General features: G+C 46.4%; 1 protein-coding gene across 1 annotated transcript in view; it reads right to left on the bottom strand.

Annotated features, from left to right (window-relative positions):
- MAP1S (microtubule associated protein 1S) overlaps positions 1 to 21919 on the bottom strand; it is a 417220-nt gene that overhangs the window by 219015 nt on the left and 176286 nt on the right. Inside the window, exon 3 of the mRNA XM_069648622.1 lies at positions 16293 to 16375. Within this exon, the coding sequence (XP_069504723.1) occupies positions 16293 to 16375 (83 nt within the window). The remainder of the gene's footprint in view (positions 1 to 16292; positions 16376 to 21919) is intronic.

The following is a 21919-nucleotide window of genomic DNA, read 5'->3' as shown; positions in this document are numbered from 1 at the left end:
TGGATGTTAGTAATGCAATCTCTGCTGGCTCTCCACACAAGCTGGAGTAAACTTCACACTTTAGTGTACGGTTGAATAGGCTATCTGGAATCAAAGGCAAAAAACGAGACTGAACTGCATATCTCTTTAATGTGGGACTTCAGATTAGGGAATAGCGGATGCCTCAAGGTGATCCCGCCAAAAAGCCTGCTGTGAAGGAAATACTGGGTGTATCAGCCCAATCACAAGCCGGCAGTCAAGGAAAGCGGGCCCTCAGCAAAGTCCCACACGATAGGCCCCGTCTCATCAGTCTGAGCAGGACAACGCTGCGCAGCAGAATCATGTATGGTTAGCCCAGATTTGCAGACAAATCTGCGAAAGCTACAATCTCTTGTAAAGTCCTCTCGAACTAGCCTTTGACTATGTTGCAGCCTATCGTTAGCTGGTGCACACTGAACAACAAGACTTTGTAAAACCACTTCCAAGTTGCTGAATCCAAAAACCAATATTCTAAAAAGATTTTGGTAGATCACCCGCTTCTCCCATGCTGCTTTGTGCCATACGACTACCCTGCTCAAAATCCAAATCTAGCAGCCGCGTTACTTGTTGCAGTACGGCCGATTGGTGCCGCCCGATAGCGATGTTAGCAAAACTAATGGAGATATCCTTCACTACACGTAGCTTTGAACACTCAATTGACCCCTCCCTTGCTAGCATACTTACACTTTAGGACCGTTACCCTCTCGTTTCCTGTCCGTTTGTTCCCTATTGCTAGATGGCCTTCTCACACTGACCCTTCCCTGGAGGGCAGACCTATGACCACCCTGCATACTCACTCCAACACATTGTATTTGTTGTCTACCATTGCCTGCGGTAACTTGTAAAGTGACCTTACCAGTCAGTGCATTCTCACCATCATGACCCTCTGCTCCTTAAGTAACCCCCTCTGCTAGGAGGGGAGACCCTGCCAACCTGATCAACATGACTTCCTACTCCCTAGTGCAGCCTCTTAACTTGAGGAGAGGGTCTCCCAGTTTGCATATTCCTGCCAACTTGTCCTTATTTTGCCTGATGAAGCCCCTTGTATCTAGAGGTGAGGCTTTCTCAGCCAGAATACTCCTCGAAAGTGTCATTATTGAACTGTACATTTATGCAATTACCGAAAGGGACCCTTCCCAGTCCCGTGTTGGCGACTGAACCATACCTATATGCAACTACCAATGTGACCAACCCAGGTCTGCGTTGAGACTGAAATGTACCTCCATGTAATTACCTAATGTTACCCATCCAGCCTTGCACTGCGACTGAACTGCATCTATATGCAACTACCAAATATGATACCCCCCCCACCCTCGCGCTGCGATTGAATTGTACCACCTGTAACCTCCAAAGCCGAATATGAACTTTCTGTAACTAGCGACTCGATGACTCCGCTCCTTCTTTTGCGCTGTAATAAGTGTCAAAATAAATAAAATAAACTGCTCTAGGTTCCAGAATTACCTCTTAAAACAGATCAACCAAAAAACCCCTAGTAAGTGACATATCGAAAAACTAGTTCCTTAAGGTTTTTGCAATGCAGATTTGAGGGGATCCATAATGAGGGTCCCCGCCATCACCAACACAAACTTAAAATCAGAACTGCAAGAACGAAAATCCTAAAGGGTGGTCTTGATAGAAAGTCCTGAACTTTGTGAATTTTTACTAAATAGTTAACCAACCTTTTCCCATAGATTTGTCATATCAAGGTTCTCTCCCGGGACAATACTGCTGTGCCCCGTGAGAAGCCCCAGGATGCTCAGCGAAGCAAGAGTCCCACAAGACACCCTGGCTCCCATCCAAATAACCCTGCACAGTGAGAAAATAGCCAACTGCTGTGGTACAGATAGAGGATGCCCCTCCACCTCCCCTCTCCAGGAAGGGAAAGTCGACTCTCCTCGGAAGGTGCCAAGGAGAGTTGATGGCCATGTCCAGCAACCTCATTCTGCAGGCCAAGACCGGAGCAATCAGGATAAAAGTGGTTCGACAGGTACATCCTCTAGAGAACCAGTGGAATAATAGGAATTGGCAGGAATGCATAAAGGAGGTTGCATGTCCACCTGTTAGTGTGCCCTCCAGAGCTCCCAGATGAGATAGTTCCCTGGAGTTTAACAATTTGCACTACCGGTTAATACTAGAGCAAAGAGATACACTTGGCGTCCCCCAAAAGCAGATCTCCAGAACTTCCTTGCTCAAAGCATTCGCCGAGACATTCTCTTCCGGACAGATAAGCCGCCACCAGAGACATTTTTCTCCAGAGCCCAGACCCACAGCCACATTGCTGAGGGGGGAGGGGGGAGGCAAGAGGGGAGTATAGGTAGAATAAGCCAGCAAGCCTCAGTCCTTCGACACCAGAAAATACATTGAATACAACCCCCCCCCCCCTCTGACTTGTTCAGAGCACGGTACCAGCTCGATCAAGCTTGGTTAGAAGGGGGATAGACCTCCAGGAGGATGTGGTCCAGAGGCAAGAGGGTGGCCCGAGGGTCATTGTCTGGAGGGCACAGTAGGAACGGAAGGCAATACCCCTGATGGATGATCTGTAAAGCCCAATCGTCAGACGTGGTCCTGGACCATTCCAGTCAGAACAAGGAACACCTCCTCCCCGCTGTTGTCGAGTGGCATAACCAGCCACTGAGGATTTACGCACTGGAGTGTGGTAGGGACCACGGCCACGCCCCCACTCTTGGCAACTCTACCTCTCAGGAAGAGCCTGCCCTGCATTCTTCCTGGGGTAGTCTGCCAATGGCTGCTTGTGGCATGGGGAGGGGGGGAAAAAAAAAGCCCTACCCAGCAACAACTGTGCAGAAGGCTGTAGCCTTTGACGACTTGACCACCTAGAGAGTCATCAGCCTTCGCTCCAAAAAGATTTTGGCCATCAAAAGGCATGTCCAACAGTTTGCCCTGAACATCGACCGCAAGTCCCAAAGAGTGGCGTCTGACCACAGTGCTTGCGGCCATGGAACGGTCCACATAAACCAGTCCTGATTGCAACATCTGGCGGGCAGCCTCCTTGCTGCCAGTAACCATCCATCATCTCTCCTGAAGAGATGTGTTAAGCTGCATTGGTCATAGCCACCTAAAGGCAGAAAGAGAACTTCACCATGGCACAAGAGGCATTCACGGAATGCAGAGGACTACCTGACACAAACACCCTCTTACCCCAGACATCAAGCTTCTTACTTTCCCTGTGCGTTGGAAAGGAAGGTGGAGGTCCCCAGGCTAGCCAACGCAAGCTGAACTACCAGACTCTAAGGTGAGGCACGAGAGAAGAAAAACACTGGATTAGTTGGGGACGGGACAGTGCTTCACCACCAGTTCCCTGTCCCTTCCGGAACAAAGGCAGGTTTCTCTCACATCCAGCAGAGGGGCCTCAACTGCCACTTTGAAGGGCAGGTATGTCTCCTTCTTGGGGGCATCATCCAAGATATCACACAGTTCGTACCGAACACTGGATCAGGACGAAGCTGAAAGCCCAAGAGTACGGACAACCTTTGTAATAAATTGCTGAAAAGTGGTTAGAGGCTTTCTTGGGTTGGGAACTGGCAGAATGTCCATCTGTGGGAAGGTAATGTAACACTCACCTGACTCCCACGGAGGCGCTGGCCTGGTTCGCGCTGCTGTGACCTCTTCTAAGGTGATGCGCAGGGTTCGGAAGACGGACTGGACCGGGCCCCCAAATCTGGCTTGTCTGGCTCGCAGAAGTATCCTTCTGTAGGCGAAAATAGGGGATTAACTGTCTGCGGGGTAATGCAATCGGCCTCCCACTTTCCCCTCTGTCCCTCCTCGAAACCCTTCTGCGATTCCCCGTAGCGTCTCACCTCAGGGTCTGTAATGACGAGCTCTCGATCCTGCTTCTGATGCAGGGGCGCGTTAGTATCCAGTTACTTCACTGGATTTTTGGATTGGTGAGAACCAAACTTGCTTGGCTTCCAGGTAAGTTTTTTGATAAGAGGTTCCCCTTGTGTCCATGCATTAATGTACTAATGCTAGTGTCTTTTTCCCCCATAGGGGCCGGGGTACAGAATGCCGGGGAACAGGCACCGACCCGAGATGAGAGGTGAAATCCTTGTAGAAATCAGGTAAGTCTTTAATGAGCGTTTTTTGGTAATGTCTTTTCATTCGCTCATTAACGCTGATGTCTCTTTTTCCCCTTAGGAGCCGGGGTCCGGAAATGCCAGGATGCGGCGCGGACCCGAAATAAAGAGGGAATGAATCAACAGGTAAGTCTTAACATGGAGATTTAGCTTTCCTTATTCCCTTCTCTCTCTCTCTCACCTTTTGTTCTGGTCTTTTTCTCCCTAGGCGCTGGGGCGTGACTGCGAATCCGGATGATCGCTGCTGAACATGGAGGCGCCCTGTAAAGGTGAGTGGAATGCGGCGCTGCAGCGATCGACGCGATGAGCTTTTAAATTAAAGTCTTCCTTTTCAGGATTGTCGGGGAGATGTCTCCGGGATGCGGATTTAGCAGGTAAGGACTTTTCCTTCTTCTGTTCTCTTCTTCTCTTCCTTTGCAGGTGATCCAGGATGCTGGCAGGCATGGCAGAAGTCAGAATGCAGGAGCAGACACGGTGAGCGTCCAGCTGCTAGATGCAGAACAACGCGAAGCACGTGTGGCTGTTCGGGTGGGGTTTAAATAGCCTTGTAAGAAGTTCCAGGTATGTATCCTTCCCTGACCACGCCGGGATGGTAAATTAGTCCCACAGGTAAAGTAGTTCCTTTCAGGCCTCAAGGAGGCCGGGATCCTGCAGCATGGTCTGCATCAGGTAAGTGCACCCAAGCACTCCCATAATGAGCCTGGCGCCTATGGCGCCAGGACTGATGTCTTTTACTCGCCTTCCCTGTAGAAGGCCTCTGGGAAATCTCTCACCTCCCTAGAAACCAGTGGTTCAAACTCAAAGCAAACCTGGGCACCCTCTTCGTCATAGATGTCAAACATTCTAGACATGAGGGTGTCCTTCGGGAGAAGAGCATATGCATGCATTGCTGTGGTGTCAAAGACACAGATGTCTAAACAAGCGCCGAGGAAGCTCAGTGTCATGGGCGCTACTCTCGAGGGGCAAGGACTGGCCCAGCGCCCTCGGAAGCAGACCCGTCTTCCACTACTCCGGACCCAGCAGACCCCTACAGGGGCCTTTGGACCGTGTCCTGGCGCCTTTGGCGCCAGGCTCATGAAGGGTTTCAGTCCCAGCGCCATAGGCGCCGGGCCCATATTGATAAACAGTGTAATAATGCTTGGGTGGACTTACCTGAGGCAGACCATGCTGCATATTTACCCAGAACAATCCAGTCTGGTTGAAGTCCCCAGCCATCAGGCCTGGGAGGAACTATTCCCTCCATTCAGGAACTCTTTTCTTACCTGGGTGGAACCGGTGGAAGAACACACACTGGAAGCACTTCTCTGCTATTTAAACCACGCCGGATGGAAAACACGTGCTTCGCGTTATTCTGCAGCAGCAGCAGGACGCTCACCAAGTCGGCTCCTGCATTCCAGGTCCAGAGTCATCTTCAGCTTCCGCGCAGCAACCTGTGGATGAAGAAAGACACAGAACAATACTTACCAGATCCCGGAATCCAGTCACCGGCAAAACCTGCAAAGAATAAACATAAGGTTAGAAAAGTGCAACTCGCTCGCAGCCGCGCCCGCTTAGCTGATCCATCCGTGATTGCAACGGAGCTAACCGCAGCCTTCTCTTCGGCAGCTTCTCTGCACCTGAAAGGCAAAGGACATAATTAAAAAGGGGTTCGGGTGAAGGCAGTCGCATCCATCTTAACTTACCAGTTTTTGCACGCGCAGTAGCGGCCGCATCAACCTCAGCATCCCGGCACCTGAAAAACAGGAAAAAGACATTTGAGGTGCCATTAAAAGCGGCCAATGATCATTATATTTACGTGCATCGGCACGTGCAGTGGCAACGGATATAAAGCCCGCAGCATCCCGGCACCTGAAAACTAGAAAAAGGACATTATTAGAGGTGCCATTAAAAGCGGCCAACGAACATTATACTTACGTGCATCGGCACGTGCAGCGGCAACGGAAAACTACGCCCACAGCATCCCGAGGCCTGAAACAAAGGAAAAGGGACATTATTGAGGTGCCCATCTTTTAAAGCCTAAAGACTACATTATACTTACAGGCATCCGCTCGTGCAGTAACGGCGGCATCACTCTTCGGCATCCCAGCACCAGTGCCACAACTAAGGCCGCAAAAGACTTGAGCCTCAACAGTGAACTCATCCAGTGACGTAACTGGAATCCACGCACCCCTGCACCAGATGCAGGATGGAGAGCTCAGCATTTATACGCCTAAGGTGAGAGCTCGCCGAGACAAGTAGAAAGCTAGGCTGTGGGAGAAACTGGCGATTGGTGGGAGAAGGAATCCCATCAAACGGTGATTAACCCTTTTTCTTCCACCTGCAGAAAACTTACCCTGCAAGTCAGACATTCGATAAGAGGAAGCCCAGTCCTGAGAGTCGTCCGAGCTCTACGCTTCTCAATTGAAGAAACGATAGCAGCCCAGCCGGGATCAGCGCCTCCGTGGGAATCAGGTGAGCGTTACACTCAGACGTTTTCTGGTCCAGGACACAGCATGTAGGGCCGCAGTAGTGTCCGCAGCGATTACTTTGCCGGTCGCAACAGACGCAGTGGGACCAGGCCGACACTGAAGCGGACGGCACCTTGGCAAAGATCTTAAGGACAAGGATGTGCCCCCTCCCCCATTCCTCCGGAGTGAAGGATTGGGTAGCAGAATCCTTTGATTGTTGGCAAATCGTTATGGAAGAGCGTTGATGCAAGGACTCACTTGAGCAGGACCTCTTCCAATGCCACTTTTCCGTTCCTATTCCTTTAGCAGAGCCATCCTGTTTTCAGAACGGCAGTCCATGCTGTGCAGAGCCTCACCCTTCACCTTGTGGACTAACACTAATGTCTTTGCTGCCCCTTCCCGGAGGGCCTACGGGTGCATGGACTAGAAAGTCCTGCAATCCTGGGTATCATATTCCTCGCCCAGGCAGTATACACACATCCAGTGCAGATTGGGGACCAAATGTCTATGTTCACATTAAGGTTGAACATTACAGTTCTGTGTCCATAGAGTAAGCCGCACTTCCATGTGCCCCCCAGCCCGCACTACTCACCCCTCTTTGTGGGTTAGGGGGGAAATATGACCGCAATTCAATGGATTGACTGACTTTGAAATGTCCCTGGGTGAAAACATTTGTTAAGACCACTAGGTTTGTGAATAGTGACAAATGGTTCTGAGACAGAAGGGCCTGAAGCTCACATCATTCTGTTGGATGTGACTGCTATTAAGAACGCTACGTCATAATTAAGCTCCAAAGATTTCATGCTTTAGTTCAAATGGTGTCCCCCAAGAGACTTTGTATTAAGGATCTATAAAGGAGGCAGGTGAGCAACTGGTGGTGAATGTGCTCGACTCCCTCCATAGCAACAGGGACCTTCCAGCAGGATACTTTGTGTTGACATGTGGTGTAGGCTGCCAAACAGACATGAAGGGCAGTACAAACCAATCCAGAGTCTAGAAGATATAGCAGTTTTCGAATATCTGCTGGGGACCAGTCATTAGGTGATCAGTACCCTTTTTTGAACACCATATGACAAACCGCTTCCACTCAAAGTAGTAGTATATAGTGTGGGCTTTGTAGCCTTTAGTAATATTTCCATGCATTTTGTTGGCATGTGCAACTCTGACCCCAGAAGCCATTCTGCCAAGATTCTGGTCTGTGGGCTTGGGTGTTACCAGAGCTTGTTCTTAAATTGTGTACTGGGCATATCTTGATTGGACGGCCATCTCCATGGGAGATGGGTTTACCACATTTGCCTCACCCACATTGGTGCCATGAGTATTAGTACCAAATGTTCTTGGAGTAGTTTGGTTTCCACTTTGTCTAGAGGAGGCGTTGGGAGAAAAGCATGAGCAAATATCCGACGAATGTATCCAAAGTGCAATCCCTAGCAACTCCTTCTCTGGATGTGAAGGCTGGGCTGTTGTGAAGAGATCCACTGTTGGCTGACCCCCATATTACAAAACACATTTTCCCACTTGCGATTTTGTAGGAGCATCCAGGTTAGGCTGTCTGCATGCATGTGCTGAGCTGCCTGTTCTTGAATCTATGCTCTCTGTGCAGTGAACTCTTGACAATAGGCCCTCAGCTGCACCGAGACTGGTTATAATCAGTAATGGGGGAGGGGGGTGGTGAAAGGTCTGCCATTTTGGTTTGGTTTTGCCCTTCAATGCAATCACCACCACTAGACCGACAATGTTTTGTTAAGAGTATGGGCCAATGTAGATACAGAAGGCTAGAATTGCTAGAAGCCTTGTGTACTTTGACCACCATCTGAGCGCCGATAGCCAGGAATCAGTGCCTTTGCTTGTACACTTTCCTTTGAGGGATAAGCTTTTTTGATACGGTTATAGACTGCTTTGTTGGTTGAGAAACCAGTTATCGTAGAAGGTCTACAGAATAGTGTTGTGTAAGCAGTTTTCCTGATTCTCCCGTTAGGAACAGGTTGTCCAAGTAAAGGTAGACAAGAAGGTTCTGACCAGACAAGTGAGCCTCCACCACTGAGCAGCTTGGCGAATAAAGAAGGTGCAGATGCAATGCCAAAAGGGAGTACTTTAAAAATAGGAAGTGTCTTCCTATTTTGAAGCACAATCATTGTAACTTGGGTGCATTGAAATATTAAAGTAAACATCTCATGTTGTAACACAGATGCCCTTTGCTAGGAGTGGGACAACCTCCTGAAGAGTGGCCATTCTGAATTGTTTGGATTTGACCTAATGATTTGTGGACCATAAGTGTTATACCAGCCTCTTTTTTTCTCTTTCATGGCCACAAAAAATAAAGAGACCAAATGCCCTGATCTGTGGTGGTAGATTGCACAGTTTATCCATGAGCTTGATGCAGCAGTCTCAAGCCACCGTGTCCAACAACCACTTTTATCCTTCCTCTGTCCCCTACAGGGGAGTCCCAAGAGTCCCAATGCTTTTCACCACAATGGAGTCTCTTGGGAAGTATAATGTGCTTGTGCTGGTGAGGGATCAAAATACTTCAAGAAATTTGACTAGGTAATGTGAAGGTCTAGGATTAAGAGGCGGACAAGGGTGGTATGTTGATCGGCAAAGACTCAACCAAAATGGAGGGGGGGGGGGGGGGTTGAGAGGGAGCTTGGGAGTTGGAAGACATTTTAGCACTACCCCTCCTTTACCGCCCCCCCACCCTCAAAGAGGCTTTTCCCTGCCTCAACAAAAGCAGCTAATTAAACGGTCTGTCAGAATATCCAAAGTAAAGTTTGCCGTCCTGTGTCCAAATCCTAACCTAGCCTTCATAAACTAAAACGTAATATAAGGTGACAAGGGAAACAAGGGAAATGTCTTTGGGCTGCCGACCTGTAGCTCAGCTTTTCAGTTCAAAACAAAAGTTCCAAGAACACGTAGCAAAGTAAACAAAAGTTACACAAGAATCAAGGGGTTGCTTAACTTTCCCCAGAGACTTTTCAGCTTTATCCAAAGTGTTTCCCGTCTCAAGATATGTCCACAACTATGTTTGGCAGACCCGTCTCACAGGCCATGCGACAGGGAAAAATGGCCTGGACTCATTTTCCAAGCAGTTCGGAGCATCCCAGACCCTTTGCGAGCAGACCTGGCTTTCTCCCCCAGACTGTGCCGAGGGTCCCTGAACCAGTTTTCTCAATATCCCTTTCTTGGTCCACTCTCCTGTCAAGTGGGGTACTCAACAAACTTGTTCTTACTGTCCTCTCTGGTTTCACTTCCACCCACAGCCTTGGTTTACTCAACTGCTATGGTCCGAGTGTGACTTGTGCACATTATCTATGTATTTCTCTTTGTCACAGTTCTTTGGGCTATACGTTTTCCCAATGCGAGTCCCAGACACACCCTTTAATGTACAGCTGTGCGTCAGCAAATGGTTACATATTAGTCCTTATTTCACTTTGTGTTTGTTGCATTCTCTAGGTCTCCCCAACCCAGGCATCAGCTACCCTAGTACCTGCAGAGTGCTGGCGGCTGGTCTCCGGTTGTGTTCGAGTCTCCCACCATCTTCTGTGACTACTCCAGCTACCCAGAGCCCTCTATGGTAGGATCCTTGCAGAAGCGTGGCTTCCATCGGGTTCTCTGGTCTGATCTTAGCATAGCCGGCTGAGCTCCTGGTCCGTGCCGAGGGGGTAGAAGACGCCATAGTTCTGCTCCCTCTTGTCGATAGATTAATTCGGACAACTAGGCAGCTTGTGTTGGTTCACATCATTAATCTTCATTGCTCTGGTCCCCTTTCTCATCCCAGTACTTGGCAGGTCCTCTCTCTCTCCATGTTCCAAGAGTAGATAGAGGGTTGGGACGTTATGTGCGAGCTATGGTCTGATGGCTCAGGAAGATGCCATGGTCTCTCCGGAAGGTCGTCCCTAATCCCATAGTAGGGGCTACCACCCATGTGATTCTCCCGCAGAGTATCACCCCCAGGTTGACTGTCAGGAAGCAGCCTCACTTCCCTGGCCACATGGAACGGGGCTCTCTCTAGGGAGGAATGGAACACATCGCAAGATTAGTCCCAGAAGGGTTCTTTTGTATTTTAGGAGTTACTACCCAGGTTATCCTATAGAGGATAAGAGGGGAAGGGAGGGGAACAAAAGCTTTAGACACCGCCCACCCCTGCAGATTTTGGCAGATGACTTGTTTGGTCTGCTGGGAAAGGGGTTTGGGGGGAGGAAGGGAAGCAAGGGGTTGTAGCTGGAGGTTGGATTTTCCTCAGCCTGTTCCAGTGAGAGGTGCCCAGTAGCTGGGATGCAAGGATTCTTCCGGTCAAGTACAGATGCAAGACACAAACCCTTACCGAGGAAGAAATACAAGATTAACCAATGCAGACCTTTTCAGGACACTTCACAGGACGAGGGAAGGAGCGTTTCACCAACTGTCTCTGTACACAGGCGACTACAGGAGTTCTTCCGGTTGTGGTAAGAAGCTTCACTAGAGCAGGATACCTGGACGCTAGAACAAATAAGGCAACTTGTGGCACAAGCTGGCAACTACGAAAGTTCAGGGTGCAACACGGAACAGGGACTGGTAATCCACGACAGATCCGTCAGTCCACCCGGTGGCCAAGAGACACTTCCAAAGGCTCAGGACGGCTGGATCCTTGAGGAGGAATGGAGATTGGTTGCCAACACCCCCCACCCCCACAACAGGCGATCACTAGCCCAAACGCAGGAATGAACAGTGCGCTTCTCCAAGTATCTTCTTCGGGTCTTCAGACTGCTGTCCTAAGATGTATTCTTCGCTCCAACACTGCAAATATTCAGGTTGGAAGCATGTCCAAGCCCACCAATGGTATGGATCTGCACCATTTAAACAGGCAGTAGATGTCCAATGAGAAACAATTACTGGTTTCACTCATGCCCCACAATTAGGCACTCTTTGACCATGGATGTGGACTGGGCCCGGACAGTCCTGCCCCCTTTCTGGGCTACATACACACGAAGGAATCACTAGCCTGCAAAAGTAGCAGCGTTCCCGGGAAAGTGCATGACTTTTCAAATGGAATTCCTGGCAAGGCAGAAAGAAGATCAAACTACAATTTGGCCACAAATAAAGTGAACATCCCGTGGCATGGCCATTGTAGGGCACTAGCCACGTTTAGTAGCCATACACAGTAAATGCTAATCAACACATGCATAATAATGCAGAAATTGTTCAAATGCATCTGCCTGCCAAAAGCCTGTCTTTAGGCACATGTAAAAGTAGCCAGAAATCCCAAGTATCGCCGTAGCTTTTTACACATCAAGTATCCCCATTGTACTGCTTGTAAGATACAGTGCGCGAGGTTAAAGTACAAGATTTCAAAAGGGAAACTTTCCCAGTACTGATAAGCTGAAGGACCGATTTCCATACAACATATGAGCAAAAAGGCAAAGTGGAGCTGAAGGCTTTATTTCCCCTTCAACAAGTTCAAACAAAGCAAAAGAATTAGGGTTCCACAGAACGTATTGGAGGGAAAGTTTCAAAAAGATAACAATCCTTCCCAACGGGGTGATCTCTGGAGCAATCGCTTGGATGTAGGGGGTCGCTGCCCTTTTTTGCTCTTCCAGGGCGTTGTCTACTACTTTAACCAAACAGCCGTCACTAGTTGACCCACCTTTCAGCCACGCCACGCCCCCCCGTCCCCCACCCAACCCCAGGCATGACTTATTACAGCTGCTCCTGCATCCTGGTGCCCCAAGGTTCCTGCAGTCTCAACTGCATTTTTAATAACTGCATTTGCCATCGAATTCCACTCTAGCAGTATTTTTTTAGAAGGTGGGTTGTAGTTCTATAACCGGTTTCCCCAAAGCTTCCATGTCATCCCACTGCAACCCTTATACCTGGCCATCGGTGCTGTAGCATTAGCTAGTCGCATACCGAATGCCACTAATGTAGCGCCCTTACAGCCAAACAACAAATATGCCTGCTCTCTATCTGGTGGGCATTCCGTGGTCAGAGGAACATGGACCCTCTTCCTAGCAGTTCCTACCAAAGAATCTGAAACTTCTAATGTTCATTGGGTTGGATATGCTTCATTTGGAGAGGACATCACTGTCGGTCCCCTCACCCCCTTCCTGCTGCGAAGCCATGTCCCTAGGTCTCCCATGCCGAGATAAGGGTCCATAACGACTGTCCTTAGCTTCCTTGAGCGTTTCCTGAAGAGACTTTACAGATTCCTTTTGTCCCTGACGTTTATACGGACACTCCGACTCCCATTCAATTCTCAAGCAGTCAGTGGCACATTACCATTATCTCTGTACTCAGAAGTAAACTTTTTCCACACTTCACCAACCTCTCGGCACTACCCCCCCTCCCTCCCTCATCCCCATTTTTGTCCCTCGTCATTTGACGCACCTCCATTCTAATCGCTGCTCTGCATAGGCCGGCAAATGGAGGGTAAGAAATTAGTGCGGGCAGGTTGTAGACTATGCATGCTTCATTGATCTCCATATAAATATAAAAGCCCACATCAATTACAAGTTATGGCTGATAAGCCTCAGTAAGCATCTATTTCAGTGATGTGGTTAGGAGGTGTTTATACTGTGCCAAACACCACAGTGGTCTGTCTTCAAGAAAGACCATGTAGACAACAGGAGAGGAGATTGCCAGCTACATGCAGCTAGTCGCAACAGTCTGCAGCATCGGGACCGGTAGTCCTTTCTGCTCCCATTCTATTTTTATTTGCAGGTGAAGAAAGCAGGCCCAGCCAGAGTCTTTCCATGCACCTCCCCCCCCTCCCCACCCAGTCTAGCATATAGTACTAGCTGCTCAGGGAGACTGGCACAGAAAGCGCACACCCTGCCAGTCGGCCCTGTGGCCTACAAGGATTCTAACAGACATCTGCCGAGGGTGTTCTGACAAAAAAGCTCAAACATTGCAGGCGTTCAGCACTTCACTGGTGCACGGCAGTGGCCGTTAATGCCCAATAGGAGACAGATGCATTTGTTTCAGTGACACACTAATCTGCAGTTATCTTATGCATTGCAATGCCCTCTAGCACTTTAAGGAGAGCCAGTACCTTGCTGCCCTCCAAAAAAAGAAAATAAAGGAGTCGATACCCACAAACTGAAAGAATTAGACCAACAAATCCCTTCCCTCACCAAATCCTCATTCGATCAGTGATCAGGTTGGCAATCCGATCCTTTCCCCACCAAACTAAACATTATCTGAAGTCCTACTGATAGCATGTGTGTCACCACTCGTAATTGAGTTAGTAAATCGACACAGTAGATCCAATTATGTTAACACAAGGTTTACAGAAAAATGTATACTCAACATCACTGTCTTATCGGTTGCGGGATGTAAACGGTTTGCTTAAGCTAGGGGCATTTGGTGATAGAGCAGTTAGGGTATATACTCTTAAGGTTTTATCAGGCTGGCCGGGTTTGAAATTAATGGGCATCATTTATCCTTTTGTATGTAGCTTAGAAGAGCCTGGTTAACTTGCACCAACATCTACCAGGAGCTATATTTTGCTACTCAGGCCAACAAACACCTATGCCATTAACTCCATGTGTTTGGGGAATGACCATTAAAACATTTTACAAGCTATTTAAAGCTTATTGGTTCAAATAAAGAAAAAAGTACAAAAAAGTTACAGCTCACATCTCATATAGAAATTAGGGTTGCAGAATTGTTCCCCAGTGTTAGCTTCTACTTAGTGGGTGATGTCAAATACCGAGGACCTGCTTTAGGCATCTACTCAAATTTTAATATACATTTCACTGGGTGGATAAATATTGAGGCTAGGCTGTGTCCTCCACCTTCTCTCAATGTAGAGTGTTGATGTGCAACAACCTGGATTATCTGCTTCTTCTAATCGTTTGTCCAACAGTTTGGTCTGGAGCAAGGGGACAGATGGCAAACAGCATGAGGTGTGCATCCAGTACAATCATTTATAGGGCGAGTGACAACTTGCAAATACATTGGGAATCAGTCAGCACTGGCTTCCAATTTGGGTGAAGGCAGAAGCAAATCGTTGCAGCTCCCTTTAAAAATGTCAAGCAATGTTTATTCTAACCACCACATCTTTGGTAGCCTACCGCATGTCCTGAATTGCTGTGTGTGAAGTACACATTAGGCTGAAGCACTTTCTTTCCTGCATTGTCATATTACTAAAAACAGACCATCTTGATGCAGTGCCTGCCCTTTTACACCATGCTTACAAAAAAAGCTAGATCACAACTTTGTCACTCTGGAATAGTACAGTGGACCACTAGGTTGTTGGGAAACATGCCGTCCGCTTAACATAAAAGTGCGCAATTTCCAATCTTACCCACACCAGACAGGGAGGGGGGGGGTTCTATGAGAGCAGCAAAAATAAAGGCCTGGGCCCGAACCTGGCAACTATGGTGCAGCCTCAGAATGCAAAACAAAGGCGGTGATGGCTGAAGTACCAATAACGCCCCCCCCCCACAACCCAGAGGAAGTAGCTACTGCATTTCTCTGCCATGTACAATTCCTCTTCAGCGTTGGTCTCACACCCGCAACCTCCTCTCTATCCCTCCTCTCCATTCCTCTTTGGTCTAGTCAACTCCCCCTCCCCCACCCACTTTGTACCCTCCTTCCCCATGGTCGTTGACACTCTGCCTGCCCTCAACATGTGCCGCTCAAACCACAACCTTCACCCTCCCCCCCCCCTCCCAAGATTTGTAGCAGTCTTATACGGTCATTCATATATGCCTACAAGACCTGCAGAGCATGCCAGTTTTACTTTTTCAAAAGTTCTAGTTTATACCAGCAAAGGTCACAGCTGAGATTACAAGGTAGCATGGATTTTTCCACTCTTGCCACGTGAACCAACATCCAACCCAAACTGCCTAAGGAAAAGGAAGTGACTCACAAAATCCTGCGATCGAGCTTCCATTAGCTTACCAAATGAGGACAGGCTCCTCATGACTCCTAAATGTGCACTGTAAGAACCCCAACTGTAAAAGTAAGAACACACAAAAAAAGCGTTTTTGCCAACACTGAACTAGGCTTCCAGAGGAGGATCCTGCTACAAACCAAAGGAAGAACATACACTCTGTTGCATTTCATTAAGTTAACATTGGCATTCCAGGCTTGGAGCCAAACTGAAATAAGGCTGTATGTTCACACATTCTTAACTCTGGAAAGACAGCTCGGCACGGTCTAAAATGTAATGTTTGTTCATTACCAATGAGGTGTACGCTCGCACAACACATCCCAAATGCTTCGCTACAAGCCACTGTGACCCCAACATCCAACCATAAGCTCTGAAAATGGTGGCAGCGTTACTCTGTCCCGCTGGAGCACAACCACCTTTGTGACCTGGTCAGAGTTAAAAACCCACAACATTACCACCTAGATTGTCAACAATCTTAACTGTACAGGCTACAGTTTGCCATCTGGAAAGGATGTGCAAACTAAAATAAAAAGCACCAACCTACAGCTTCTTGGTTCTCCTTCACCAGAGAACACAAAGCCGAAGTTGCAACTGGCACACAAATAGGCCAGCCAAAAATAAGCAAGCCAAATCAGAGTTCCTGGCAAAAGGACCACCATCAGAAGGCCAATGCTATGGATATCTTCTCTCCCAGAAGGTGAGGCTGAGCAACAGGTCTGCTGCAACCAGTTACATTAAAACGTCCACTACTGCCGTTTGAGCACCAGCCAGAAACCCTAACAGTGGCACGTTAACACTGTACACAATCAGACAATACGTTTTCTGCACTTCCAATTTGTTCTCCTAAAGAGGGATACTTGCCTCTTCACAAACCGACTTGACAGATGGGTTCAAAAGTACCAGCGATTCCAGAGTATCACCTTGATGGTGGAGGTTCCTCTGTCCTGTATGGAACAGTGAAGAAAAGAGGGGAATAAGAAAACAAAATGTCAACAGGAAACTATTGAAAGAAATGCTTACTTTGTAGGTTTTGAGAAAGAATCCAAACAGATAACCAACTAAAATCCTAATTACGCAAACTTCTCCAATGAATGAAAGCACAAACGCTCAATGTTAGCCAGGTAACAGATTTACATCATATTTCTGGGAACAAAAAAAGTAATCTATGAAACATGGTGGCTACAAACATTCTTTGGCAACTTGAACACTGCAAAAAGACATCCTATAAGAGCAGAAGTGTGAATGTTGCATACATGCAATTACACATTTAACAGACAGGAAGCTGGTGTAAAAGTTCCCCCAAGTTGATCACATCATGTCCACAGGAACATCCACCCAACCAAAACTGCAATGACAACCTACTCTCCACCATCTATGCACACTCATTTTAAGATGGTTCATAGCAAGAAGCAAATGGCAATATGAACGTCCAAGGGTAAAATAGCATGAACCATTACTTAGACCCCCTGGGACCATAGCAACATAAAGATGTCAACTTCACACCGTCCCTGCATCCACCATCACACCCACAATGTCTTGCATTTAAAAACATTTAAAAACAGATTTGATAATAAATGTAAACATTGCAAAGGATGCCAATTCATTTCCACCTTTAAAAGGGGCAATGTTATGGGTTTGCTTCAAAATAAAATATTCACTACTAGGATCTTCAAGAAAACAGACCTGTAAAATGGTGTTATTTACCTCAAAAAGCAGCCCTCCATTTTGCTCCTGAAGGTGTTCATATTTTCCACTGCCATGGATCAGCCATGGCTCTTGTTACAAAGTACTTGGGACTAATTGATCACTGGCAAGAGAATTGCCAACCAAGGGCAAGAGCTCAGTACTAATGAAACGAGGACTACTTCACTGTGAGAAAAGAAAATGGTCAACTCTTAAGTGCCACCATATCATTCTGTTATTTTGCAATGATATTCATCAAGGCCTCGCAAAATCTACTAGTCCACTAGCAGTGGCAAGTAGTTTTTATGAAGGGCGAGTATTATTTGCATGAGCCTTGCTGGTGAGTATGGGGATGCAAGAAATATATTTTTCATTTACTGAACCACACTTTATTTGCAGTAAATTGCAAATTCAAGTTTCAATGTGCATGCTTGACAGCATTGCACCAAATATTAAGTGTGCTTATAGAGACATGCAGCATTTTACAAAAAGCACTGGTAAAATATTTTGTCACCTTGGGGCAAGTGGCTTTCTGTTAGGTAGAGTATGCAAACTAAGTAACTCGCCCAGCAGTTCAAGTGGGATTTTTAAGAATGTGCAAGGCCATCCCTCTTCTCCCCTTTCCTTTCTTCTTCCATCTTGGTTTTGTTCAACCCAACTTTCAATCCATCATTTTCTTGCTGTACCTCAATCTTTTAACCATGCCCCCTTTCTCCAGGTCCTTCCTACACATTGTTTTTTTCTGCTTTTACTTCTTGCAGTTATAAGCCACTGGCTACACTAGGTGCCACGGAACTAGAAAATCTGACAAATCACACTTCAATCTTTGACAATCTGGTTTTGAAAATGGAAACAAAAAATAGGTTACTTGTGTTCTCTAGAAATTCTGTTCTCATAATCGTCAAGGAGTTCTCATTCTTCCAAACTGGAAGAAGAGGAAGGCTGGAAGGGAGCAATTACTAAAAATACTCTTATTAGTGATTAATGCTCTTTTTAACTAGCCAGAGTGGATGGAAATCTGGTCTATTTTTTGCGGTAGGGCAGGTTTCCTAACCAGCGCGCAAAATGTGTACTCACCACTGGCTAGTGATTGACTCTTGCCGCATAAGAAACGGTGTACTCCATGTATGTATACAATTGAAGAGGTGAGTGAGATTTCATTGCTAGTAGCTTGCAACTTGAAATTGTTGCCCCCTTTCCAACCAAGCATATACTTTCTTTGTGGTAAACCTGAAGTTATTTCTACTAAGTTTAAAAGCGCCAAGAAGAGAATCCCAGAGAACTTCAGTCCATCCAGCCATCATTTCTCCAAAGCAACAATGAGAAAAAAATCTCTGTCAAGCCCACATTACTTGGGTGACTATTGCCATGAAACTCCACATACTCCAAGTTCTCCAACTGGTTATTCCAGGTTGGAGGAATGCAAAGACATTGCCACCAGCCTTTGGAAGGGCTTCTAGCCAATTGTGTTCTCAGCAGGTTATTCGGAGTGCAGGATGTTCCTTTTTCTCTTTGGGAATCGCGAATGCTACGTTTTGCAATGTGAAATACAGCACACACTTCGAAGGAATGTTTGCGGCATTTGGTGTAGATTTAAACATTGTTGTGACATCGTACCCAACAAAATGAACAGGCATCAAAAGGTGACTCGGTGCTACATGACAGTTTACAGTGGTTTGAGAGATCTGCAACACTAGAAGCATGCATAAATGCAGGTGAGCCATATAACAAACGAGAGGAGATGCTGGAAGCATGCAGAACTACAGGAGCCTTGCCACTCCACACCACTAATTGAGCTGGGTGCACACCAGTTTCCATTGAAGATGCCCACGCTACAGCAAGGCAGCAGCGAAGCATGGCACTAATGCAGTCGGGCAGCTGCAGGGCCATTTAAATGGTCTGATGGAGTCCAAGTCTGTAACCTTCAAAGAGGAACCAAGAGTAAGTGGTGCATTTTGTGTGGTATTCTCCTGCAATGCGAGTGAATGTTCTTTCTCGGTTTGTACCGTTAAGTCATAAGCGGTGGGTTTTGGGAAGGTGGAGGTTTAGACGATTGCGGCTATTGCACCTTAGAGCCTTACGTTTCCCCCCCCCCCTTACAGTGTTGAAAATGGGCAAAAGAAAGGCACGTGCACCATCAAGTAACTCAGTATCAATGGGAAAGAAACGCAAAATATCCCCCCAAGGAAACTTAAGTACTCTCTGGATTACTATCCAATGGAGATTAAAAGACAGCTTGAAACCAATTTACACACATGGGGAGGATACTTTAAAAATAAAACCTAACAGAACAGTCTTGCTTGATATTGCTGCTAAAAGTAGGTGTGAAGGAGGTTCAACAAGTAATGATCAGACTTAGAATTCCCCTGCAGCTGTTAGCATACATTCAGAGGCTAACGCAGTGATACTAATTGCCCCAATCTGCTGCACCTTGGGCACAAAACCAGCAAACCTGGAAGACCGAGGAGGTTTTTACGATCACTGGTAAAAGAACAGATCTAAATCTAATCTTAAACTTTTTAATGATTGAAAGATTAAATGAAGCTTTTATCCAGTGATATATGTTTAAGTTTTAAACAAGTGATGGTTGGCTCTTTAAAGATAATTGATGATCTATATCAAGATTGTTGATCATGGTTCCATCAGAAATTTAGGGACTATTCTAAAAAACTATTGTTATGGCGATCATAAACCCAATATTGGCCAATATAACCAACAGAGGGCTCGATGTACCAACAGTTAGGAATGATTCAATGGGAAAACCGGAATTCAAGAGTGAGAAAATAGAGAAGGTCATACAGCAAAAGGCCCTCGGTTAGTCACCCTGCTTGATATTTTAAATTTACCACCAGAAGCAGCTCCATTGGCGAGTGTCTCACTGGATGAAAACAAAAAAGGTGACTGGTATGTGCGTTAACCCACAAAGGATTTTGATGGCTACCTCTCTCATTCCATGCTCTCACTCTCTTCCCTTCCTCTCAACTGAAATTTCAATTTCTCTGTCTCGTCTACAAATCTCTCCATGACCTGCCCACCCCCACCAATCCCCACCTACCCATCCTTCCGCTCCTCCCTGAAAGCCCTTCTACTCCCCCCTGACCCTCCTTCAACCCCCGACTTCCCCTCCCCCCCATCCCCAATGACCTCAATTGATCACAAACCACGTAGTGCATTGGTGGTCACCAGATAACTGCCCCTTTCCTCCCACACAACTGATCTAAAAACAGACATTGCAACCCCCATTATCTACCCCCTCTACCCTGCCCCCACTCTCCCCCCTCCTTTTAGTAAATTGTTCTGCATATTGTTCTAATGACTTGTTTCATGTTTGTAAATATGCTTCTCACTATTGTACCTGTTAAACTGTAAAGCGCTTTGGCTTAAAGCACTATATACATTCAATAAAGCAGACATAAAACAAGCCCAAGCAAAAATGAAACTTTGATCCCCTTTTAGCTTAGCTGCGATCAACTCCAATTTGGCTTTTGGTTCTCCTTATGCGAATAATAGGTCCCTCCTTGTTTACTTCTAATCAGGTATTGTATATGTAATTCTATTAGACGTGTCTGCAGCTTTTCACACGTTGATCACTGTTACTCTTCTCCGGTTTTCAGGGACTGTCCCTTCTTGGTTCCGGTCTCATCTATCCCATCATTCTCATGGGCCGGATCAGTTTTCCGACACATTCCCTCTTGTTCATGGCGTTCCTCTCCCCCCCCTCCCCCCCAACCCCCTCAAGGATGGGTACTTGGTCCATTTCTGTTCTCTCAATACTTCTCCCTTGGCACAAATTATTTAATTGTTTGGTCTTTCCCACCATTACTATGCAGACAACTCTTCCCATTTTTCTCCTCTTTCACTACTGAAATTCATGCTAAACTTTCTACACGTCTCCTAGCCATTAATTCTTGGATGACGGAACACCTTTCGGTACTAAAGTACTTCTTATCTATGCAAACAGAATTCCTTCTACTCCTCCCATTTCTTTTCCTCCATCTTCGCTTTCTATTTCTTACTCGGCTTGTAACTTGGGACTCTACTTTGATTCAGATCTATCTTTCACCCACCATATATCCATCTTCTCACGCTTGATCATTTACACAATATCTGCAAAGCTCGTCCTTGCTTAACTTTTGATGCAAGGAAACTTGTCATCTCTTCATTAATTTCCTTCCAATGTTTCTAATGCTCAATCTCTCCATTTGGTATTGCCCTCTCATCTTGCTCTGCTGAAATCAATTTTGAATGCTTCCATTCATCTTCTCCAACTTCAACATGAAGATTGTCTCTTCCATTTTCCCAATCTTAAATAACATTTTCTATGTCTAGTCTTTAAATCTCTTCATAACCTTGCACCTACTTACCTCTCCTCGCTGGCTTCTTTTTAGATACCTACTCGTTCTCAATTCCCAATTTCTCCTTGTAGTCCCTTGTGCTAGTTCTTGCTTTTGTTAGTTTACTTTGTTAGCTCCCTTTCTTTGGAATTTTCTCTCCACTTTCTCTGTTCAATATCCTTATTCTTTATTTCGTTCATCACTGAAAACCTATTTATTGCAAATTTATAAAGGCAGATTGTTCCATTCTTGCCTCTATCTTCTTTTATTGTTCGGTTTTTATGAACATCTGTATAGCGCTTTGGTGAAATCGCTTTATAAATCCCAGATAAAATTCACCAAAAAAAAGGATCAGTTGCAGTGCGGACTTATTTCTACCACAAGCCTTTGCAATAAAAAAAAAAAAACAAAAAACAAAAAACAAAAAAAAAAAAAAACAGAACTTTAAGCAGATTCTAGAATGTTTAATCC

This window comes from Ambystoma mexicanum, chromosome 1p, assembly GCF_040938575.1.
Source record: "Ambystoma mexicanum isolate Mex_15411 chromosome 1p, UKY_AmexF1_1, whole genome shotgun sequence".
Taxonomy (NCBI): Eukaryota; Metazoa; Chordata; class Amphibia; order Caudata; family Ambystomatidae; genus Ambystoma; species Ambystoma mexicanum.
Note: the sequence above shows the minus strand (reverse complement) of the source record. Positions and strands in the feature narration are given on the sequence as shown.